General features: G+C 61.0%; 1 protein-coding gene across 4 annotated transcripts in view; it reads left to right on the forward strand.

The window, feature by feature from the left end:
- The window catches only part of ERI3 (ERI1 exoribonuclease family member 3), a 122,172-nt gene extending 97,428 nt beyond the window's left edge, over positions 1–24,744 (forward strand). For all 4 annotated transcript variants that reach the window (XM_055138405.1, XM_012935707.2, XM_004621577.3 and 1 more), the window contains exons 8-9: positions 3,823–3,922; positions 24,225–24,744. In XM_055138405.1, coding sequence (XP_054994380.1) covers positions 3,823–3,922; positions 24,225–24,307 — 183 coding nt within the window. In that variant the 3' untranslated portion in view covers positions 24,308–24,744. The remainder of the gene's footprint in view (positions 1–3,822; positions 3,923–24,224) is intronic.
- The last annotated feature ends 88 nt before the right edge of the window (positions 24,745–24,832 follow it).

The following is a 24,832-nucleotide window of genomic DNA, read 5'->3' on the forward strand; positions in this document are numbered from 1 at the left end:
TCTTCCTGTCCATGCATGGATCTACTGCCTGTTTGTGTATGAGTCCATCTACCTGTCCTTATGTGAGTTTTCCTCTCCTGTGTGAGTCTGTCTGCCTGTCTGTGCGTGGGTCTGTCTGCCTGTCCATGCATGGATCTACTGCCTGTCTGTGTATGAGTCAGTCTACCTGTCCTTATGTGAGTTTTCCTCTCCTGTGTGAGTCTGTCTGCCTGTCTGTGCGTGGGTCTGTCTGCCTGTCCGTGCATGGGTCTACTGCCTGTCTGTGTATGAGTCAGTCTACCTGTCCTGGTGTGAGTCTTCCTCTCCTGTGTGAGTCTGTCTGCCTGTCTGTGCGTGGGTCTGTCTGCCTGTCCATGTGTGGGTCTGTCTGCCTGCCCATGCATGGGACTGTCTGCCTGTCTGTATATGGGTCTGTCTGCCTGCCCATGCATGGGACTGTCTGCCTGTCTGTATGTGGGTCTGTCTGCCTGTCCGTGTATGGGTTTGTCTGCCTGTCCATGCATGGATCTGTCTGCCTGTTTGTGCTTGGGTCTGTTTGCCTGTTCGTGCATGGGTCTGTCTGTCTGTCCATGCGTGGGTGGGTCTGTCTGTCTGTCCGTGCGTGGGTCTGTCTGTCTGTAGTTGCATGGTAGCTGTGGAGGGAGCTAGCTTGGCCTCCGTGAATGAGTGTTGGTGGTGGTGGGTGCATGGGGACAGGTGCAGAGGGGTGGCAGGTGTGCAGAGCCGACCACATATGGGCAGGAGCAGATTGCTGGGGGACCCCGAGATCTCTGAATGGCTTCCTGTGGCCACCGGCTGTGCCTGAGGCTACCAAGATAGCAGGAGTTGTAGGGAGCCTGCGGTGTTATGCCCTGGAACTGTGCCAGCGGGGAAGTGCTGGCCCAGGCGGGTGTCCAGGCTTGAAGGTTCAGCAGTGTGGCAGGACCTGGAGGAGACACGCCCAGTCCTCAGCAGGAGCAGCAGGGGGAGCCCGGCTGAAGGAGAGCAGTTTTAATTAACCGTTTTTAATATCGTTTTGGACTTGGGCTGGTATGTGAAGGCCCCGCTGGAAGCAGCATTTGTAAAAATTAAATCCCTCTTATTAGGAGCTTGGCAGACCCGTGTGCACGCACCGCCCCTTCCCCCGCCCGGGCCCCCGAGGAAGTGCTGGATGGGGCCGCGGCACGGCAGCAATTGGTTCTCGCGCCTTGTCTGGGAATATGAAACCAGGCGGCATGACACCGATTCATCTCGGCCTCCGCTGACAAGCTAGACTGCCCTTCCTGAAAGGCATCCGTCAGGCGGGCCGGGCCGCCGCCTGCCTGGGGCTCCGTGCACCCTGGTCCAGCCAGGCCCAGCCTGGGCCTCCCGGGAGCAGCCCCTCCCCACATACATACACCCCTCGCACACGTCTCCGGCTGGGGAGATCTGGGGGAGTCATAATTATAATAATAATCTAATCACAGTGACACGTCGGGGCAAGCATCTGACGTTATCTGGAGTGGTCTCCCGCTCAGCGGCGATAAGGCTGGGGATGACGTGCCGATAACGCTGAGCTGCCCTGTCCCTGTGCCGCCAGCACGGCAGAGGGGCCCCGTCGCCCTGCCGCCTGCCCGCCCGCCCCTCTAAGCCGGGAAGCGGCAGCACCTGCTAATGCAAGTGTTTAATATTTGATGGGCTGGGATAAAGCAGGATCACCTTCGAATTGAATTGAGTGTCAGCCGAGAATCTATTACTGAAATTCGGGTGTGATTTGACAGCAAAGTAGACGATGTTATTCTTCACTAGTTACTGCAATCTTCTCCCCGACATCACTTAAATATTTTTTTCTTTGCTTGAGTAAACACACATTATCCTTCTTTTTCCCCCTTCCTTCCCTTTTTCCTTTTTAGAGGAGAGGAAAAAAAAAAAACCCACCATCCCGCTCGCCTTCTCCAGGCTGATAGAGTAGATTGTTATTTCTTTATTTGTCCTATTAAATGGAATTTCTGATCGTTTAATCCGGCCTTTGTAAGTGATTTTAAAGTACTTGAAAGCCGGCCCGCCGCTGCTCTCTGGCCCGCTGCGCTCCAGCCGCGGCCCTGACCGCGCGCGGCCGCTCCTCTGGCTATGGACCGCCCACCGGCGGCTTTCCCTCCGCTCTGGCTGGCAGCCAGCGTCCTCTCCCCTGTCCTTGAGCCTCACATGCAGCCCCCCGGTGTGGGTACAGCTGTGGCCTGGGAGAGGGCGGGGATTCGGGCTGGGAAGCTGGGCCGCAGCTCTGCGGTGGGGGTGATGGACTCTGGGGGGCCAAGGTGGACCTGTGCGCCCGGGCCGGCGGCCTGCTTCTTGCAGCTGTGAAGGAAGGGTGTTCACTCAGCTCCCTCTCTGTCCTGGCCCCACTGATCGGAACAGGGGTCTGTGGTGGGCTGGGGCCCTGCGGTGCCCACCTGCCCATGGCCAGTGGTCACTTTCAGTGCAGTCACCATCAGTGCAGTCACCATCCATTGCCGGCCACATCATACCCAGCCTCATTCCCACTAGCCACTGCCCACACACTGCCACCTGCAAGAAGGGCAGCCTGGGATCTGGGGCCCTCTCAGTGGGTCAGAGGGGTGTGGTCAGCTGGCCATGTCTCTCTCTCTCTCTCTCTCTGTCTCTCTGTCTCTGTCTCTGTCTCTCTCTCTCTCTCTCTCTCTCTCTCTCTCTCTTCTCTCTCTCTCACACACACACACACACACACACACACACACACACGTAGGAGCCCAGGACTGCGTTAGCAGTGCTCTGACCTCTGTGAGTTTCTTCTTGCTGGGCCTCAGTTTCCCACTTGGGACATGCAGTGAGCTGTGCCTGTAGGGTGCTGTAAGAGAAACGGGAGAAGGTGATGCTGGTCCTGCTGTCCCTGTCCCCCGTAAAGGTTGGTGGCGGCCAGGTGTCGCGAGTCAGAGACGGAGGCAATGGAATGCTGGGGCGGGAGCAGATCGATGCCCCCAGCACTCCCTTCCCCAACCCCAGGAAAACAATTAAGTACAGATCGATGGGTGGCTGCTTTGAATATGCATAAGTGAGCACTTGACCTTCAGCGGAGATCTACTCCCCCACGGAACACACACACACACACACACACACACACACACACACACACACACACACACACACCCGCTCAATCACACACTCACTCTCACACTCACACAGATTCACTCTTGCACTTTCATACTCTCTCTCACATACGCTGCCACACACTCACACTCACACTCACACTCAAACACACACTCTGACACTCTCCCCCCCCACACACACATACCCATGTTCACTCACACACATTGACTCTCACACACACACATTCACTTACACACTGTTCCCCTCTTCCACACTCACACTTCATGTGCTCCTCTCACTGCTGCTTCGGTGACCGGGTGGCCTTGCTTGCGCCCCACCGAGCACTCTGCCTCCAGCTCACAGGCAGTGCTGGCACGCTCAGTCTTCCTCTTCCTCCTGCGAACTCCGGGTCCCTGCATCTGCAGGTTGCTCCTACCCTGTCTGCAGCTGCAGAGGGGCCGAGCGAGAGTGCTGGGCTCTGGAGAGGGTGCTGCGGAGGGGTGCACAGTTAAAAGGGTACGCTAAGGAGGGGGCTTCTCGGGAGACGGGGACTCTCTCTCGAGGAGCTTGCAGGTGGGAGCCCAGTGAGAGCGGGGGTCTCTGGGGGAAGATCTCCTGGGGGGAGGGGTGGGGGAAGGGTCCCACGGAGGGGACTCTGAGGAAGCCGCATGGCGACAGAAAGCCCTTGGTGGCAGATCGGGATGGGGAGGGTTGGCATGTGAGTGGGTGGGCTCTGTTAACCACCTGCCTCCTGTCTTCCAGGCATACAGCTTCGCCATGGGCTGCTGGCCCAAGAATGGACTCCTAGACATGAACAAGGGCCTCAGCCTGCAGCACATAGGCCGGCCCCACAGCGGCATCGGTCAGTCTTCCACGGCGCCCCCGCCCGCGTTCCCCCGGCCCCGCTGCACAAAGTAGCTCTGTGGCTCCTGTGGCTCCCCAGTGCCCCCCAGGGTGCTCTCTGAAGCTGTGGGGGCTGGGGGGGAGTAGAACCTGACCATTGAAGACCTCTACAGCCACGCTGAGAAGGCTGGGGGTCTGGGCTTCGGATGGGTCACAGGTCGCCCGGGATGCAGGCCACTCCCTGCCCACAGGGGCCCCCCAACGTCCCCTCTGCCCCGAGGGCCTCCCGGGTGGGTGATGTCCTCAGAGGGTGGGCACACGTCAGCTGGTCCACCCCCATGGAGCTGGAGGAGGCTGTTTAATATTGTTTCAAGTCGTGGCTACTAAACTGGGCGATCAATGGGAGTTAAGGAGATGAATTATTTAAACCTCACCAGCTTTTAATTAGTCGGGGTCCTTCTGACCGATGACTCCGTCCACAGGGTATTGACGCCCCAGCAGCCCCCACTGAACAGTGCCTGGTTTGTGAGAGGACACTTGGGGTACAAGGCGTGGTGTTGGGGGGGGAGTTGTGCTCCCTCGGGAGGACTCCTGCTGGGGTGGGAGCTGACAGGGCTCTGGATTAGTGGCTCTGCTCACTGTGTGTGGGAGACACCAGCTGCGTGTGCCTGCCCGTCCGCAGCTCTGGGTAAGGCGTGTGTGTAACGGTACATCTGTGTACATTCTCCCGAAGGCGCTTGTCAGCATGTAGAAGCCACATCAGCCTGTGGATTCCATCAGGAGATGCATCCGTTCCCTTTGCGCGCGTGTCTTATTTGTGTGCGTGCACACACACGTGCATGCAGATTCTCGCAGCAGGGGACTCAACAGGCCCCGGCTTTGTTCTGAGCAGGGAGGGGCAGTGTCTCCTGGGGGTGCCCATGACCTGTGTGCCTGGGAGGTGGGGGGATAAGCCACGGGGCCCGCAGGCTGCCCAAGGGGCTGCCCCAGGGACACTCCCCTTCCTCAGTTGTCCAGGTGGCGTCTACTTTTCCCTTTAAATCTCCGAACCGGGTCCTAGGGTCAGCTGCCTGCGGCATTGGGGGGGTCCCTGCAGTAACTTCTGCTCCTGCCCCTGGCACTGTTCCGTCCAGCCTGGAGGAGACCCCGCCCAGTGTGTGGTGTTTCCTCCCCAGAGGACCTGTAGGTCAGGCTTGAAGGGGACTGTGGGAGGGTGAATTGGCCTTTTGTTGGGCCACAGGCTCAAGGCCCTTGGGAAAGCCCCCGTGTGGGGACTCGTGGGGATGTCACAGGAGTCTGTGTGACTGAACTGGGCACCGGGCTTAGGGAATCAGGGGAGGCGAGCGGGCGAGGGGCACGGCTCTGAGGCATTGGAGAGCCGTGGGCGAGGCGCTGAGAAGCAGGTGCCACCCAGGCGGGGCATGAAGGGCACCAGCAGAGTGGCCACAGCTGCCACCGCTGGGGTGGCACATGAGGGGGAGGCTCAGAGATGCCTTGGGTCATCGTGGGAGAGGCTGCTGGGGGCTCCCTGCTTCAGAGAGGGGTTTCTGCCCGGGACCGAGTCCCCAGCAGGTCCCCCTCAGAGAGGCCCGCAGGACGCGCCAGCCTTCCCCCCGCCAGGCTTGGGACCGAGGCAGGGGATAAGGCTGCTGTCTCGGGCTCTTGTGTAGGTTTGGTGGAGTCTCTGTGCCAAGGTGGGGGCCTGGCACACTATGAGTGCCTGGGCACCAGGGTCGCCTCGGGTCATGGGGTGGCTGGCCCAGGGTCTTTGGAGCTGAAGGAAGAAGGTGCCCTGCTCGCTGGTTCGAGGGGTGTGGATGCGGGTGCGGGGAGGGAGGAGGGTGCAGGGCATTAATTGGGCTGAGAGAGGCGGGGAGGGGAGGCTGGGTGGCGAGGCGCGGGGTTAATGGCCCTCGCGCCAAAGAGACAGCATTAATGAGCTTCAGCTGGCGGTGCCCGAGCCACTGTGCGTGCTAAAAGGGTCGCGCTGTAAGAGTTTGATGTGGACTGCCTCCCAGCCCCAGGGTCAGGGGTCAGCGCCTGTCACTGGCCACTCAGGCTGGTCCTCAGTGACATGGTGCTAATTAACTGTGTGAGGAGCTGCCAGCCTGGAGTGGGGAGCGGTGTTGAGGGGTGGAGGTGGGGCATGGCGGCGCCGGGCACAGATTCTGTGGCCCCCGCAGCTTGCCGCCTCCACGGCATGTGGGAAGGTCCACAGTGCCCACGGCAGTGGCTCTGTAGACACGTCACTCGTGGCCCTTGGCCTTGGGGGTACCCGACTGCTGACTGGGGTGGGAGGCCAGGCCCAGGGAGCCTGCACCGGGGTCGGGGTCAGGCCAAGGAGTGGCCTGGTCAGTTCAGAGCAGCCCGCGTTTAGACCGGGAAGACCAAAAGGAGAGACCACAGAAGGGGTGGCCACAGGGGAGGGCCCGGGTTGGAGGTCACTCTTGGGAAGGGCCGTGTCTGTCCCAGGACAGACCCGGTGTCCTGCTCACACCGACCTGGGGCTGAGGGACAGGTCAGTGCGACTGACCGCCCGAGGAGAGCCTGCTCTCTGAAACCGCGGGCTCCCAGGCATGGTGGCCCCCCAGGGCGGCCTTCTTGCTCCCGCAGAGGTCAGCGGGTGGGTCCTCGGAGGAAAGGGTCCTCCCGAGCAGATGCTCTGTCCATAGCCGCCTAGGAGGCTGCCCAGCATTGCCCAGGAAGTGACCTGCTTGAGTGCCCAGAGCCGGTCCCCGTCTTCCCTTCAGGGGTCAGTAGGGTCTCTTGTGCTGCCCACAGAGAAAATAGGACAGACAGCCCCCACCACCACCCCTATGGGCCCCTCCAGCTCCAGCACAGCCCCCGGAGGAGACACTCCCCGCAGCTTCCCCCGTGAGTAGTTTGCCTCCACACCAGCCCTGCCCAGGGAGCGTGTGGGCAGATGAGAACCCAGGGGCCAGGGACCAGGCATCGAGGGGACGGCCAGGCGCCTCCTGTCCAACTCTGAGGGCAGAGCCTCGGCTCCTTCCATCCTCACCCTCACAACAGGCTTCTGCCCCACCTGTTGTGGGCCTGCAGGGGTCTGCCCGGGACGGCGGCCCTCTCTCAGGAGCCACAGTTGGGCACAGGAGCTGGGCTGGCAGGTGGTGGGGTGGGCCGGCCGGCCTGTGGTCTCCCCTGAAGGAGTGGGGTGTCTATCAGGAGTCCAGTCAGAGCGCATTAGCTCGGTGACACGGATCTCATTAGTGCCCGTGAGAGGTGTCACTGCGGGAGAATCAGCGGCTCCAGGAGACGCTTGTACCAAAAGGAAGAAAGGACGGTGACAGCCTTTTCTCTGCCGCCCGCCGCCGCCGTGCTCCGGGCCGCCCGCCCGCCTCCTTGCGGCGGGGGGGGGGGGGTTTGGAGGGGGGTGCAGGCTAATGAGCTCGTCTGCAGTTCAGCTTTGCCTGCCCTCCTTGAAGTTCCCGGGGCCCCTCAGAAGACCTCGGGCCTGGGATTAGCACACACCAAATGCCAGTGCCCCCACCCAGCGGTGGGGGCATCCCTCTGATCGGCCTGGCCCTGGCCTGCCCCTGCCACCGTGGGCACCAGGAGAGGGAGGAGGTGGAGCCCCGTGGCTGCACTGGCCAGGCTCCAGCCCCCTGGCGCCATGACAGTGACCATGTGCTTCTGTGCCAGGCTCTCTCCTCCTGGAGGGGTGATGCCGCCATGACCTGCTGATGCAGGCAGTGACCCCAGCCAAGGAGCCGTGAATGGGTGCTCTCTGGCTTAGCCCACGGGCTCTTCCCTGACTTTGGCCATCATGGGGACTAGGAGGACAGGGACAGCAGCCGTCCCTGTGCCCCCCATGCCCAGCTCCTGTCCAGTTTTTTTTTTTCTTTTTGGGTCACACCCGGCGATGCACAGGGGTTAATCCTGGCTCTGCACTCAGGAATCACTTCTGGCAGTGCTCAGGTGACCATATGGGATGCTGGGAATCAAACCCAGGTTGGCCACATGCAAGGCAAACACCCTACCTGCTGTGCTATCGCTCCAGCCCCTCCCGTCCAGTTCTTTGTGGTGGGTCCCAGGAAGAGAGAGGAGATGGTGTGGGTGGCCGTGAGAAGGGCTCACTTCAGAGGCACTTGTGGGCTGCCTCTGCCTACTGGCGAGTACTCGGGGGACTCCTGTTCCTCCTTCCTCCCCGAGCTGATCTGTCCCAGGGACTGCAGACCCCCAGGGACTGCACCTTGTCAGACCCTGGGCTCTAGTCTACAGTAGCAGCTGTGCGTGGACAAGGGACAGGGAGGCCACCGAGTGGGCCTTGCCTGGATGGAGGAAGGTTCAGGCATCTGTCCGGGAGGGCCTGTGTGGGTGACGGGCTGGAAAGTACAATCTTTGTTTCCTACCTTCCTAGCCTGGGGCCTGGCCTGGCCTCCCCTTGTCTCTCTCTGTATCTCCTGTCAAACCATCGCAGACGTAAATGACAAAGAAATCAGAAAGACAGATCAATGCCGGCCAAATTAGCACTTGCAGATAGACTGTGCGGATGTCAGCGCCCTGACCCCTGGTGATCCTGCAGCCTCCACTGCTGATATTATGCAAATCGCCTCCATCTGGCAGGACCTGCGTGCTGGCTGCTCCCACTCAAAGGAGTGTGTGGGGGGGGGAGGTGGCTGCTCGAGTGCATGCACGAGTGCATGTGGGAGCGCGTGCCTCGTGAAGGCCTGCGGTGCCCACCGGGCGCCGATGGGGTGATTGACAGGGCCGATAAGGGGCTGCATTGGATTCCTTTGGGCTGGCGGATTAGGAGCAGCCACAGATGGGAGATAACCAGACTTCATTTCAGTTTATTTTCCTCCTTATCCCCTCGCCCCACCTTCACTCCCCGAAAAACACAATCTCTGTAGTTTGCGTTTTCATCAATATTTGCAAGTCATTACCACTGGTGTAAGGTGAGAGACAATGTCAGGGCCCAGACCAGGCCAGCCCCTCTGCAGGCCGGACCCTGAGAATGGATTCCCAGAGCAGCCCAGCCAGCCTGCACTCGGCCTCCCTCTCTGACCCCAGCCCCCCATCTCAGCTCTGGCTGAGGTGTGCCCGCCCCTGCCGGCTGTTTCTGGCCCCTTTCGTGCAGTCCCTCCCTTTCTCCATGTTACTGTCCAGAGCCCGCCCCCTTGCTGGCTGCATGGGGCATATACGTTCGGTCTGGGCCCCATCAGCATCTGCTCCACGTGGGCTCAGAGCCGGGTGCAGTACCTGATCCTGAAGACTCCTATCTCCTCGAATTCCCCAGGCCCTGGGGGAGGCGGGCTGGCGCCTCTGCTGCAGGTGAGGACAGGAGGCTGCAGGAGGTATGGGGGAGGCGGTGGGAGAGTCGGATGCAGATGCTTCTCCCCAGCATCTCTGCCCACATGCCCCGTACCCTGACCTCACCAGACCCAGGGGGACCGGCTTCAAACCCCCTGCCCTGAGGAGCTCGGTGCCTGGCCACAGCCGGGAAGGACGCAGGAGGACAGCCAGCCCAGTGACGTCGCAGCGCGTGGCCTCCAGACCCCAGCAGCCCAGGGCGTGAGCCAAGGCAGTGCAGGCCAGACGGTGGCTGTCCCCGGGGAGGGCAGGGGGGCTCCGAAACTGGGTCCCTGCTGAACCCTCCCAGCGGGCAGGGCTGGGAGCCGGGAGTGCTGGGGACATGTCCGGGGACACATGTGCAAGGGGAGCTTGTCCTAATGAGGAGAACATGGCTGCTAGTTAGGCGAGGGGCGGGCGGGGAGCCGCGGAGCTGATTGAAGGCAGGGGCAGGGGTCAGACAATTAGGCCCAGATCCGGCCGTTTGATGTGAGTTCTGAGGCCTCAAAGCCTCCCTTCAGCCGGCTCCCTCCACTCCCTCCTCTCCCTCCTCTTTCCTTTCTTCTTCTGCCCAAAGGCAGGAAAGATGGAAACGCTTATACTCCCCGTTACTATTATTAAACTCTGTGCCAGGCCAGCCAGGCCCCAGGACTCCTGCCCACAGGAGGCACCCCAGGCTCCCTGTGGGCGCCTGAGCCCCAGGGGCCATTTGGCCTGAGGCCAAGGCCGGCCAGCTCAAGGGTGAGCTCAACTGCAGGAGCCCAGGGACACCTGGGGCCTGAGGGTGGATGGACTCCCCCACTGGAGATGTGGAGTGTGGGCTTCCGGCCTGGCCCGCATGGACCATCCCCTGCAGCCCCTTGCCATTCCTCTCACCATTTCTGGGGGTGGGTTTCATGCAGACCCGCCGCCTGTCACACACACTGTCCTCTGCTGCCCAAACCAAACCTTTTCCCAGGCGGTGAGCGTTTATGGAGCGCCACGCCACACCTCAGGGTGCTGGATGTCAGAGCCACACGTCCCCACGCCTGGGCCCTGCGCAGAGCCAGGGAGCGGCCGGGAGCTGCGGGCCGACCTGCGGCCAGGCCACCCGGTGCTTCTCGTCCCCCTCCGCAGGACAGGAGCCCGGAGAGCTGCGACTGACCAGCTAGAGGGAAGCAGCCAGATTGGGGGAGGGTGGGGGGCGGCCGTGGGGAGAGGCGGGTGGGAGCAGAGATAAATGTTAGCTCATTTCTTCCGTAATTAGTTACTCCCTCATCCCCGCGTTGTAATTGTGAACAAGCTGTAATGTTTAATTAGTCTGTAAATGAAACCCCAATTTCATAATGGCCTGGCTGACAGGGCTAAGTGAGCAGGGGAGGAGGCAGTGGGGCGGCTCTGGGGGAGGGCCTGCGAGTGGAGTGGGGGCGACGGACTGGACAGGTTCCACGGGGACGGGGCTGTGAGGCCTGGCCTGGCCTGGTCTTCGTCCCCCTGCCGGCCCCGGGGGCTTCCCCTCTCCTCCCACCTGCGGGGACACATCAGTTCTCTCCTCCACCCAGCCGAGAGGCTTCTACGGGGGTCCAGCGAGGAGGATGCCAGATCCCAATTCGCGGCTCGCCCGTCCTTGGCCGGGCGCCTGGGCCCGCGTGCTGTGCCCCCACTGCGGGCCGGGCCGGGCTGTGCGGGCCATGCGGGCTGGGCTGTGCGGGCCGTGCGGGCCGTGGGCGCGGGCTGCGGTGCGCGGAGCCGCCGCGCGGGGGAGCCCTGGGGCCTGCCTGGGCCGCGCGGCCTCCCCGCACCCCCGCCGCCCGCACACGCCCCCCGCCCCGCCTGCCGCAGCCATAAATCTCAATTTACGAGGGCGGCTCTGGTGGGGGAGGAAGGCAGCGCGGCTAATGACGGCTCCTCAGCCGGATTTTTCATGTTGCACAGTCATAAATTTTTAAGAACAGCATGGGCAGCACGTTAGCGAGTTATCGAGGCCGCCTCCGTGCTGGCTGCCTGGCTCGGCGCGCGGGGCCGCGCGGGGCCGGCGGCCGGGGTGTGCGGGCGCGGGCCGGCCTGGCGGGCCCGGCCGGGCTCCGGGGCCGCTGATGGATGCCTCCGCTCCGGGACTTGACACCGTGATGGACGGGGCGCCCCGAGACATATGGATTTCCAAAGCGGCCGCTCTGAGTGGGATCGCGGTCCCGACCGTGCGCGCCCTGCAGCCCGGCCCTGGCGGGGCGGCCCTGGCGCCCTGGCGCCTCTCCGCAGGCTCGCGGGGGGCGCGGCGGCCGGCCAGGCCCGTCCCCCGGTGGCCGGGCCCCTCGCTTCAGGCCCCCTTTGAACCCGGCGGTGGTGCTCGCGCCTCCGGGCTGCAGGTGCGTTGGAGCCCGGGGACGCTGGCCCGCGCCGGGGCGGTGTGGGGCATCCTCTCTCGCCCACACACGCCCACTCACGTGCCGGCCGCCGCCCTGGGCCCGCAGACCAAACGCGCACAGGCGTGTCCCGAGCGGGCAGCTGAGGGGCCTCAGTGGCGCCCTCCGCTGGGCAACACGCCCAGGTCAGGCCTGGCAGGGCAGCGTGCTAGTGGGGGTCATTCAGGATGCACCTCCCCCCCCCCCCCCCGGTTCTTTCAGGCAAATGGTGGTCATAGGGGAGGGAAGGACTACCCCCCGCCCCCCCCCCCCAGGCCTCACTGCCCCTTCTCAGACCTGCGGCTCCACTCCTGGCCCTCAGACACCGCCTCAGAACCCCCCCCCCGTCCCCCCCCCCCCCCCCCCCGTCCCCCTTTCACCTCAGGGCTGCCAGCCGTAGGCCTCATTCTCCCCCGCTGTCCCTCAGAGCGCTGCTCCACAGCCTTCCCTGACGCCTCCTGGGAGGTCCCCTCGCCTGTGTGCACCTTCTTACAGCCCCTCACAAGGTGGCACTGAGGAAAGGAGGGGTAATGTCCCCAGACTGCATGTGCCCTGAGGGCAGGGCCTTCTGTGTGCCTCTCCCTGTCAGCCTGTCCCCTGAGTGTGACAGAACGGGAGGCAGAGGGGAAGATGTGGAGCCTTGAACTGAGTTCCACGGACTTGGGGGGCGCTGCTCACCCCTGGGTGCCAGGGCCGGCGGGGGCAGCCAGGGGAGTGCCCGGAGCCGAGGTGGTTCCCATTAGTCCTCATGATTAATTCACGGCCACGCTGTGATGGAGTGGGCTTGTCCCCAGTCAGCGCCTCCGCTGGGGCCCACCTGTTAGCGACAAACAAACAAAGGGGATAAATAATGCATCGGGAGCCGAGCCAGGCAAGGCGGCGCGTTGAAATTAATAGGGATTAGCTGAGCAGCTTGAGGATGAAATATTTACCAGGTGGGGTTGGCCTTGGGGTGGGTGGCCCCCTTCCCTGGCTCCCTGGGCTGAGCGGGCCCTTCCCCAGGGCATCCCTGCTGAGGATGGGGGGCGCCCCCCTTGCCCCTCCCTCCCCACTGCCTTGGCTGCCAGGTAAGGCTGGCCAGACCAGTGAGCACACACGCCCCGGCCACCTACCTGAAGGAACCAAGATACAGGGGACCTGAGGGGGGCACTGCCAGGCTGACCCCCACAGGACACTGGAATCAGGGTCAAGTACTGGGGCTAGTTTTCAGGCCCGGGCCTGCCTAGGCTTGGTGGCAGGAGTTTGGGCGGGAGGGGGGTTCCACCCCCTTTGGTCCTGCCTTGTCCCCTCCATGTCTGAGGTGCAGGTCACCCCTGGGTGCCTCAGGAGGTATGTTCCAGCAGGAGTGACCAGAGCAGCCCCACTGGGGGGCATGGGTAGGTGGGGACACAGAGAGAGCCCTAATAGGCGTAGAACCAGGAAGCAGGCCAGGAGATGACAGCAACCAGGGCCCGGGGAAGACGGCTGCTCTGGGCAGAGGGAAGAGCCTGAGAGAAAGCTCAGAGGGGAGCAGGGGAGAAGGCGCGGGCGCAGGGAACGTCCTAGACGCAGGCTCAGCCTCTGCACAGAGCCACCCTCACGGGCTGCTTTCTCTCTGTCGTGCATTGTCCATCCCAGAGTCTTGCATGGGGTGAGCCACCAGCCTCTGACTCACAGGCCTCCCTCAGCCCACCTGCGCCCACCCATCACCGAGGGGTTTTCAGCAGAGGGTGGAGGCGTGAGGTTGGTGGCTCAGAAGGAAAAATTAGGGGTCCTGGCACCTGGAGGAGAAGGAGGAGTGGGCCTGGTAATGGCCTGGGAGAGAGAGTGAAAGCCTCAGCTGCCAGGGAGAGCTGACGCCCCCCATGTCTTAGGGGTGGTAGACGATGGGAGAGAAAAGGTCACTGAAGCTGAAGGAAGGGTCATGGAGGTGGCCATCAGCGGCTCACGGAGCTCCTCCCTTGGGGAGGAGCTTGGGGAAAGTGGGGTACAGGGCAGGAATGGAAGTGTTTGGGTTTGGTTGTTTTTCATGAAGCAAGAGTTTTTATTGAGCAAAAGTTAGAATGACATGAGGAGAAAGAAAAAAAAAAAACGTGTTCGAGAGAGAATACAGGCATGAAGAGCAAGATGAGCGCTTAGAGATGAGCAAGTGAGGAGCCTGCCCAAGGGGGAGCACGGGCTCCAAGAGCAGGCCTGGGGGTGCCTGGTAAAGTGGGCCAGGGGGGCCGGAGCAATAGCACAGTGGGTAGGGCATTTGCCTAGCAGGCGGCCAACCTGGGTTTGATCCCCAGCATCCCATATGGACCCCCAAGCACCACCAGGAGTAATCCCTGAGTGCAGAGCCAGGAGTAACCCCTGAGCATCGCTGGGTGTGACCCAAAAAGCAAAAACAAAAACAACAAAATATAATGGGCAAAGGTCTTGGCCAGATTGACAGTACAGCAGGTAGGCTTGCTTGCACGTGGCCAACCTAGATTTAGTTTCTGCACCCCACATGACCCCCTGAGCCCCACCAGGAGTGATTCCTCAGCTCAGAACCAGGAGTAAGCCCTGAGCGCTGCCAGGTGTGGCACAAAAAAAAAAAAAAAAAAAAAAAAACCACCTCCCACTAAAACAAAAATTATTTGGGGACTGGAGCAGGTAGGGTGCTTGCCTTCCATGCAGCTGACCTGGGTTTGATCCCTGACGCCACATAGGGTCCCCGAGCCTTCCAGGAGTAAACCCTGTTCATTATCGGGTGTGACCCTAAAACAATAAATAAATAGGGCAAAGATATAACCTATTTGTGTGCTTAAGCAAAAGGACAGTTGGGAAGGACGTTGGGACGAGATGAGACCTGCAGGCTCCTAGGAGAGTGGCTTCTGTGCCAGGGCACTGGGCTGTGGACGGCAGAAAGATCGGGGACGAATGCCGCAGGGCCGGATGACTGCAGTTTGATGGGGGTGGGAGGTCTGACCTGTTGTCTCTGGGACACAAAGGACAAGGGCGAGGGAAGGGAAAGCAGCGGGAGTTGAGTGTTGGCGGGAAAGGCCCTGCAGGCCCTGTGTGAGGAGTTCCAGCTGCCCGCTGAGAAGCCGCCCAGTGGGTGCCCCCGTTTCCCCCTGTCCTCTCTGAAGAGAGCCCCTGCACAAGGGGGGCTGCAGTGTCCAGCGACGACCTCCTGTCTAGACATTGTCCTGCAGCTGAGACTCCGATGCCTGGGTTCCAGCCAGCGAGATGAAAGGAGAAGCGGTGGGACCCTGCGCCACCCCTGAGGTGGGGTTACCGGCTTTGCTGTGCCGGTGCCCAGCTTCAGTGCGCTCCCCCATGGCCCTCTGACCCTAGCATCATTGGGTATGGCCCCAGTCCGTGGAACCACGGGGTCCTAGAAAGCACCACATCCTCGGACCTTAGCATTCAACCATTGGTTTATTTGGCTGAGAATTGCCAGGAAAAACCCCCAGGCTCGGCCCCCCGATCCCCTCAGTGCTGCTTGGGAGCCCCCCCCCCCCCCCCCGCAAAACAAAACAGAAAGGGTAAGGGATAGCCAGAGCAATAGCACAGCCGATAGGGCACTTGCCTTGTACCCAGCCAACCCGGGTTTGATTCCTGGAGCCCCACTTGATCTCCTGACCCCCACCAGCTGTGGTACTCTGTGTAGAGCCGGGAGAAAGCCCCGTGTGCAGCTGGCTGTGGGACCACCAGAACAGTTACCTCAGTACCGATCGCTGGGAGTAGATTATTCTCTGGTTTCTTTTTTTTCTTCCCATCTTCCTCTTTCTTAAAATGTAGGGATGATGGTTGGACCTCCGGCAGCTGTGTTGGGCTCTTTCCATTTTCTGGAAATTGGAAGCAGTGTGCTGAGAAGGCAGAGCAGAGAGCACCAGCCCCAGTCTTGGTGGGCCAGGAGCCGTGGGGGAGCTAGAGTAGTGAGTTTGTAACCACGTCAAGTTAGATTGCAGAGTGTAATCATGGGGCTGGGGAGATCACTTAAGGGCTGGAGTACACCCCCAGCATCATACATGCCCCCCAACACTCAGCATTGCACAGCTGTGCCAGGAGTGACACCCCAGGGCTCCTGAGCACTGCTGGGGAGCTGCCCCTGCGCCCTCCCCCCCCCACACAAAGTTTCTTTGGGAAGCTGTATGTTCTCCCCTCTCACATGGACTTTCCTCAAAATGTGACCACTCACTTGTTTGGACGTGACTTCTGACTGTTACAAGCACGGCCAAGTCTAGCAGGAAGCCATCCCGCCAGATGTTTGGGGGAGAGCGGCAGAGGGGCACCTGCCACCTTCCCAGGCTGGACTCGGGCCTCACGGCCCTTCTCTCTGGCCTTGCTCCCATCACAGCCACTGTACAGTCGCTGTTGGTCACTGTGTTTGTAGCCGGGAGAGACACCCCAGTTTCAAAGATCTTTTCTTGAGGCCAGAGCAATAGTGGAATGGGTAGGGTGTTTGCATGCAGCCAACCTGGTTTGATCCCTGGCACCACATCTGGTTTGCCAGGAGCAATCCCTGAGTACAGAATGCAGAACCAGAAGTAAACCCTTAGCACATCTGGGTTTGCCCCCGTCCCAAAAAATATAAATGTGTGTATATATGTGTGTATGTATATATACATATGTATGTACATTATATATATATATAGAGAGAGAGAGAGAGAGAAAAAGAGAGAGAGAGAGGCGGGCTGGAGCGATAGCACAGTGGGTAGAGCGTTTGCCTTGCACAAGGCCGAATCAGGTTCGATTCCTCCGCCCCTCTCAGAGAGCTCAGCAAGCTACTGAGAGTATCTCCCCACATGGCAGAGCCTGGCAAGCTACCCGTGGCGTATTCAATATGCCAAAAAAACAGTAACAAGCCTCACAATGGAGACGTTACTGGTGCCCGCTCGAGCAAATCGATGAGCAATAGGATGACAATGATAGAGGAGAGGAGAGAGAGAGAGAGAGAGAGAGAGAGAGAGAGAGAGAGAGAGAGAGAGAGAGAGAGAGAGAGACTCCCACCTGCATGGCAGAGCCTGGCAAGCTACCCGTGGTGTATTCAATATGCCAAAAACAGTAACAAGTCTCACAATGAAAATGTTACTGGTGCCCGCTCGAGCAAATCGATGAGCAACGGGATGACAGTGATACAGTGATATATATATTTGCAGTGCTCGGGGGCTATTTCTAGCTCTTTGCTCAGGAGTGACCCCTGGTGGTGCTCTGGGACCATATATGGTGTTGGAAATTCCAACTGGGGTCAGTGGGATGCAAGGCAAGTGCCTTAACACCTCTGCTGTCTGCCTCCTCATCCATTAACTATCTTTTGTTTTTTGTTTTTGGGGCCACACCTGGCCATGCTCAGGGCTTACTCCTTGCTTTGTGCTCGGGGGTCACCCCTGGCAGGGCTTGGGGGTGCCAAGGATTGAACCCAGGTCAGCCTGCTATACTGTTGCTCCAGCCCCGCTCAGTGTCATTTGTTAAAGGCGATCCTAACTGGGGCTAGGGAGGGTCCCAGAGGGCTGCAGTGGGTGCCCCATGCATATGCATCCTTGTCCCCACCCCCAGCACCACCAGATGGCCCCCAAACAGAACAAGACTGTCTTAAGTGATCAGGGGATCTGTTACCTCACAAAACTTTGAGGCTCATTCAGAGCTGTGGCGGGGGCCGGGGCCGCATCTATCCTTGCTCCTCCTCTTCATCCTCCCCGAATCCCTGCAGCTGCCCTCCCTGCCCATGAAGACTTTTCCCTCAGGCTCCTCCTAAACCAGGCCAAGGGGACTGTGGTGTCCCCCAGGTGGAGGGGCCCTGGCTGCTTGGCTGCAGGGACATCACTGTTGGAGGAACCAGCCAAAGTGGGGGGTGGGAGTACAGCAGGCGAGAGGGTGCCTGCGTGGGGGGCCCTGTCACAGCAGGGCGGTTGGGGATGTCGTGTTTCAGAGGAAGCTGAGAGGTGGAGGGTGTGGCCGGGAGGAGCCCCCGGGGAGTGTCTGCTGTGCTGAGGGTGGCAGCAGGGACTGTCACACGTGGGTTACCGGGGAGGCTCCAGTTCCCGGCAGGGAGCAGCCTCGTTCCGTCCAGTGCCCTGGTCTGCCCTTTAGAAGGAATCTGTCCTTCTAATCAGGCCGTTCTGCAGGGACTTACCCACTGGAGTTACTCAGGGACAGAAGACAGTCCCCCTGAGGCCTCGGGCAGATAGATGCTTTGCCCGGCCCGGGCCTCATGCCCTAGGAGGGCTCCTGGGTGTTCCAGTGGGCCGGCCCCAAGTTAGGTGGAGGCCAAGGCTTTTGGGCCCTCCCTGTGGCCAGCCTGGATGGGGTACAGGCAGGGCGCGGGGCGGAGGCGCGGGGGCGGGCCCCTGTTGGAAGGGCCAGGGCAGCCGCCCTGTTACTTCGGCGTATTTCACTTTTAATTCTGACATATAATGTAATGATCTTTTTTAAGGCCCGATGATATTATCTGCCTGACTAGATTATTGAGTCTTCATCATCTCCAGATAAATTTATGGCCAAGACGAGGCTCGGGATTTATCATCAGTCAATAGAGCTCGATACTCTAACAAGGCGTGTAATAAGATATACATATTTAATGATCCAGGGGGAGGAGCGCTAATGGGAGGCCAGAGTGAGTGGGCCGGGCCGGGGTGCTGCCCTGGGCTGCCAGAGCGGTCGGGGCGTGGATGTGCTCCCCGTCCTGTGCTCTCCTGCCCCGTCTTCCTCAGCCCTCCCCCTGACTCCTGCACATGGGGGCCCTGAGGGAAGGGCTCGGGGCATGTGGGACAGTGCCCTCCAAGGAACGCCTCTCCCCACGTCTGGGCCTCGGGGGGCACCCGGGGTGTCCACAGACCCGCCATCCAGGACCCTGAGCATCAGGGCGGGCCCACAGGGGCGGGGGTGCTGGGGCTGTGTGCCCAGGCCGCGCTGATGGTGACGGATGGTTTTTCATTACCGCCTCTCAGGTCCTGCCCGCGCCCTGTGTGGAAATTCTATTTATTCCCTAATTTGTAAAAATTCCCTCTTTATCTGATCCCAATCAGGGCGGGGTAATTGGCTCTCTGGGGCAGCGGCTGGGGTCCTTGATGAAGAGCTATGTGGATGTACCCAGCGCGGCCCCCGCCCAGCCCGCCACCGGGGCCCACAATTAATAATGATTTGCAAATGGCAGACAAGCAATAACACAGAAAGATGTGGCGTCCGTGCTGCCTCTTCATTTCCTCCCCTCGACGATATAAATGGCCACAGAACAAAAACCCAGCACTATAAATTCTGGAATTAGTTATTCACCGGGATAAATGGGGCCTGGAGTCGCGGGCCCCTCGCCCGACACCCCGCTCCCAGGCCTCCCCAGCGCGAGCGGGTCGACGATGTGCACCTGGGCACAACCCCCTCCCCCCCACCTGACTGCCCTTCCCGGGGGCCCCACTTGGGAGAGCAGCTGCCTCACCCTCTGCCTCCCCTTGCTCCGTCCCTCTGGCTGCCCTCTGGTCCTTCCCACCTCTGCGCTGGGGTTGGGAGGGCATGGACACCTTGTGCCAGGGCCAGGACACAGGCACACGCTGCAGGGCTTCCTGGTCAGGCCGGGGGCGGCTGGCACCGCGTTCCCGGGCACGGTGCCCTCTCCGGCCAGGCGCGTCCTCTCCCCGCCCCCCAAGTGGCAGTGAGCTGGCGGGTAATGGGCGTGTAATGGCCTCATTTCCATGCCGGCCTCCAGGAGCCGGGGTAAGTGTTTGATTGCCTTAATTTCCAAACACATCATTATCCCAGCTTTACCAGCGCTTAATAAACACTTTATGAGGATTTTTTTAAAAACATCTTCGGTCCGCATACTTCTCTAAAGTGATAAACTCTAATTAAGTCTAATATTTAAAAATATGGTAATGGTGAGTTGTTTGAATAAGTGGACTGCATTTCTGTAATTTCATTATTACGTAAAACACGCTAATTATTTGGAGCGCGCTTATTACGGCGAGAGAAATCGGCTGCTAATCAAGATGAAATTGCCTTTTCCCTTATTGTGCAGCCGCCGTCATCCTTCACCATCAGCCCCGGCACCCCAGGCACCTCAGGGGCGGGGGGGCGGAGGGGAAGGGTGGAGAGAAGGGGTCACTTTGGAGTTGAGGCTCGGAGGGCCCAGGGCTGGGGGAGGAAAAGTGGCTGAGGGGAGCCGTGTCTGCAGGGAGAGGGGTCAGTGTCTGGGGAACGGTTAGGGGGGCCATGTCTGGGACAAAGAACAGAGGGTGGGGACCCTGGGGTGTGACTCCGAGAGTGTCACCATTGGCCCGACAGCACTGGTGACTCGCCCAGACACTGTTTTAAGCACTTTTCAATTAAAAAATCATTTCATTTTAAAATAACCCTTGGAGGGAAATAATTGCTATGATGATTATTCCCATTTCAGAGAAGAAAAAACTAACACCGAGGGGTTAACTAGAATAGTAGCTTGTGCAAGTTCACACCGTTAATTAGGAGAAGGTGCGGCACTTGAACCCAGAACCTCCGCACAGGTCCTGTGGTGGCTCTCTTCAGAATTCATTGCCCCCGGGGCTGGGGCACACGGTTTGTGTCCTAAAGCCCCAGGTCTGATTCCCAGCACCCCCTGGCCCCGAGCACCTCCAGGTTGTGGCCCAAAAGCAAACCAATGAAGTTCACTGCCCTGGCCCTGTCTTGCTCTGGAATTCATTCACTGTCTTTCGTGCCCTGCACTGTACCCTGGGGGTGCACTTGAGGCCCCCAGCATCGGGTCGAGTGGTTTAGCCAGTGAAATACAGAACAGCAGTTACAGTCCCGGGGTGCAGGTGGCCCCTGGGCCTGGGGATCAGTTCAGTTGGCCAGACCCCGCCAAGCTGGGCCTCTGCTCTGGGCACTCAGGCTACTCTACCTTTGCTACCCCATGACATGGGCTCAGGCACACCCCACACCTGAACTCCCTCAGGCACGTGTGCACGCACACACATGTGCTTGCGCGCACACGCACCAGGCCAGCCAGTCTGCCTTTTTTCAAACTTGGTCCACATCTTGCTGGCCATCCTATGCCACTGAGGTGCACACACATGCGCGATGCATGCACGCCAGCCCGGCCAGTCTGCCTTTTTCAACCTTTCTCATTCACCCCTTCCTGGCTCTGTCCCACGACAGACTAGAACACAGGATTCAAGAGTCATTTCTGAGGGGCGTCCGCCCCGCCCCACCCTCCCAGCCCTTTCTTCAGGGGTAAGAAGGCTGAGGCTTTCTCACCACAAGCACAAGACATTCCAGGCAGGTAAAAATATTAAAGGTACAAGCAAGTTTGCGGGTTGGAGAGCTGATGGGCTGAACTTGTTGCCCGGGTTCCACTCCCCATCCCCCCATCCCTGAGCACCGCTGGGTGTGGCCCCAAAACCAGTGTGTGGAAGCTTTAGAATCTGCACAGGAGATGCCTGAGGTTCCCCCAGAACCTCACACTGAGGCTCTCCAGGACACTGAGGTCTGCACTCCCGGGGTCCTGCACCACTGCAGCTGCCCAGCCGATGCGCTCAGCAGTCGGACCTAGGCTCGCCACTCCTGGCCAGGGCTCCACAGAGACCCTCTGGTCAGTCCTGCCCCCGCCACTGGTCTCCCCTCCCCTCCTCCCTAACGCCTCGTGCCGCCGCCTAACTGGATTCTGCTTTCTGGACGCCCTGGACCCGCCCTCCAAAGTGCCCCAGACACGTTATTCCCTGTGCTGAACCTGGCCCCTACTTCTAGCCCTGACTTCTCCCACAGTCCACTTGGGGACGGGACGAGGTGCATTTCCCGCAGCCCCCTCCTTTCCACTGCCCGACCGAGCCTGCAGGGCAGGGAGCGAGGGTCGCTGCAGCCCAGGGCCTCCCCTCCCGAGGTCACGCCGGCCTGCGTGCTGCATCCTGTTTCCCTTCGAGATGGTCCAGCTCACAGACACACGTGCCCTGCTTGTAGGTGCCAGTTGTACGCCTGTTCCCCACAGTGGCCTCGACAACATAAAAACAATTCAGGGCCACAGTGCAGAGCAGGCTGTGGCCCAGCAGTGGAGCACTTGCCTTGTACGTGTGAGGCCCTGGGTTTGATCCTCAGTACCACACACAAGAGAAAAAGGGGCTGGAGACAGTACAGCCACTGCCGCTTCAGGCTGACCCTGCTGGGCAGGGCGGATACAGAGGACTCTGGCCACCTGCGGGCTCACACAGCTCCGGGCCATCTGTGCTGCCACCTCCCCGTTTCTTTTTATTTTTGAGCACACCCCACTGTGCTCCCGACTCCACACGTGGGTATCACTCCTGGTGGGACCGAATGGAGTGCGGAGTATCAAACCCTGGTCAGCTACGTGCAAGGCAAGCGCTCTACCCACTGTACTATCACTCTGACCCCGCCCATCCCCGCACCACGGCCACCTCCCTCCTCGAGCCGCCGGGATTGTGGTGAGTGCCCCACAGCCCATCGAACAAGGCCAACAGTGGAGCGGCCGGGCGGTTCCGCAGGCTCAAGCTGAGACTAGAAACAGGTCTGCCCCAAACCCTGAGTCATCTTCAGATAACAGAAAAGGGTCCTGGAGCCTGGAGGAGGGGGGAGGCAGATGGGCCTCCGAGTGCCACTTACGGCAGCAGGCAAGGTGACTGCCTGGTCACAGGGCCAGGACCAGTGCAGATGCTGTTGTCTGAGCAGCAGAGGGGCGTGGACTTGGGGGGCAGCTGACAGGGCGAAGGACAGCACAGAATGAGACTTCCCTGTGTAGCTCGTACGTGACTGGACTTGGGGGGAGAGATAAGGTTCTTGTCTGGGCGTGTTGGGGTGCTGTTCACTGGCCGAGGGGGTGAAGTGTGGTGGGATGCCCCCGGGCCTCTCGGGCTTGGCGGTCGGGGCGTTTGTTTGCCAGCATGCAGGCAGTCCGGAGGCCCTGGCTCCCTTGGGGGGCTGGAGTTCCGGGTGGTTAAGGTGTCCAGCGTGCAGGATGGGGACAGGTCAAGGACAGAGCTCAGGGCCTGGCAGGGGTGGGGGGTCAGTGCTGTGGCCCAGGGGTCGGCTGGTGGCCTGGGGGGAGGGGCCGGGCACACTCACTTGGGTCCGGGGAGGCAGATTGAGCGATTTGTCCGGCAACGAGGGAGGAGCCAGATGAAGTCAATAGAAAACTAATTTTCTTTTCTGCTGGAAGAAATGAGGTGTGTGGCCACTGGGTAATTGCAGATAACGAGGGGACTTATTCTTAATATGCACAGTGACCACAGTCCCCCGAGTGCTCGAGACAGGAAGGATCAGAGGGTCCTGTTGAGGCCAGACCGACTTGGGAAAATGACCCTCCGAGTAGCTCCTGGGAGGTCCTGTCCCAGCTCCCAGCCCCTCCTGCCCTCTTCCCCTTGCTGGATGCCTCCCGCCGCATCGCCCTCTGTCCCCTACCCCCACGGACCCGCAGCGCTAAGGGAGACAAATGATCAGGCCTCAGCTGAGGCGGGGTGCGTGTCCGGCCCATAAACCACGGGGATGGGTCACGTCTGGAGTTGCCATGGCCGCCACTCCTGGCCATCTGTCTTCCCACTGTCCTGCCTCCGACCGGCCTCTCGGGGTGCTGAGGCCGGTGTCGGGGTCCCATTCCCCGGGGTCCATTCCTGTTGAGCCGAGACCAGACGGTTAGGACTGGCCTGCGGTTCTGCACAGGTTGGATTGCAGGGCCCGGTGGGAGGAAGGGATGGCCTTGACCGCTGCAGTCCTGAGCCCACTCTGACCGTCCCAGCGCCCCTCCCCCCCACGCCTCTGGTGAGGTCACGGATGGACAGTGCTGCTGGGGTCTCACCACACTGATCCCACGAGGACTGGTGGCGGCTGAGGCCAGATTAAGGCTCAGGCATCTGGGAGTGGGGATTGGTAAAGAGGAAGAGGGGCCTCGGGGAAAGCCAAGCCCAGGCCTGTGGGCGTTTCCTTGCCCATGTCCCAGTGGGCAGCTGCGCCTCCTTCTGGCCCACGTTGGGATAGCAAAGCCCACGCGGGAACCTGTCCTCACCCCGACAGGCTGCACCCCCAGCAATGAGGGCCCTGCAGGGGAGGGGCTTGGCCGAGGGCCACTGGTGTGTGCGGGGTGGGGTGGGGGTGGGGCTGCCACTGGCCAGCCCCCTCGGGGACCTCCCGCCTGGGCCGTTGTGCCCACTGTCTAGGCGGCACACGAGGCTGGGCCTTGGGGCCCTGGCCTGCAAGTGCCAAGGTTGGTGCCTGTCACCAGTGATTACATCCCGGGCCACTTCCCCACACACACACACAAGTGCGGCAAAGTCACCCTGGTCGTGGGCGTGATGAATGGCCGCACAGTAATGAAATGGAGACATCAAGGCGGGTGGCGGGAAGACGGAGTGTGGCGGACGGGCCGTCCCCACGCGGCGGCAACAAGAAGGATCGCCCGGCGGCCGGGGGCCGTCAAGGGAGAAATTACACATTTACTCTGCCTTTTTCTTACTGCGACGGCGCCCATACATCACTGCTGGGGCTGGGCGGGACACGCTGGCCAATTTCCAGCATGAATTATGGGACTGAGAGGCACTGAGACCAGGTTTCTGCTGGCCCCAGTGTCCACCCGACCTGGAGCCCAGATGCAGTCCCCCTGGGGCCAGGCCCCTGTCTAGAGCCTGTTCTCCGAGCCTCGCCCTGCTCCCTGTGTAACTGCAGGCGCGGAGGGCCAGGCGCGGCCCCTAAATGCCTTCTCCTCCTCTCTAGATGACTGCAAGAACATCGCCAACATCATGAAGACGCTTGCCTACCGCGGCTTCATCTTCAAGCAGACGTCGAAGCCGTTCTGATTGGCCGAGGACAGGATGGGGCAGGACAGGGTAGCCGCCTGGCCCGGCCAGCGCCCTCCTCTCCCTCACGGAGGGACCAAGGAGAGTGGCCCAGCTCCACGTCCAGAGCGGCCCCCAGCTGCCCTGGGGGCTTGTGCCCGGGGAAAGGGCTTGGCTCCGCGGCCCCTCTGGAGCAGATACTTTGTGCCCCCTCCCCTCCCCCACCTCAGCCCAGTGTCAGCCCCTCTCGCTGTGGGCCTGGGCTGGGGGGAGCCAGGCCCCCACCGCCTCCTCCCTGGAACACAGGCTTCTGCTGGGGCCAGCCCGGCCCCTGTGCCCCCTCCTACCCATACTGCATGGTGCGTGGTGCCCCCAGGGCTCCAGGACAGACCAGGCCCCACTTGTGTGTACCCCCACCCTGCTGTGAACGTGCCACTGAATAAAGTCGGGGAATGAGGCCTGGGCGTGTGCGGGCCGTGCGCGGGCTGGGCTGCCGTGGGTGCAGGGGCCAGGCCTGCAGGCAGGAGCCAGCCTCCGAGGTGGGCC

Source organism: Sorex araneus, chromosome 5 (assembly GCF_027595985.1).
Source record: "Sorex araneus isolate mSorAra2 chromosome 5, mSorAra2.pri, whole genome shotgun sequence".
Lineage (NCBI taxonomy): Eukaryota > Metazoa > Chordata > Mammalia > Eulipotyphla > Soricidae > Sorex > Sorex araneus.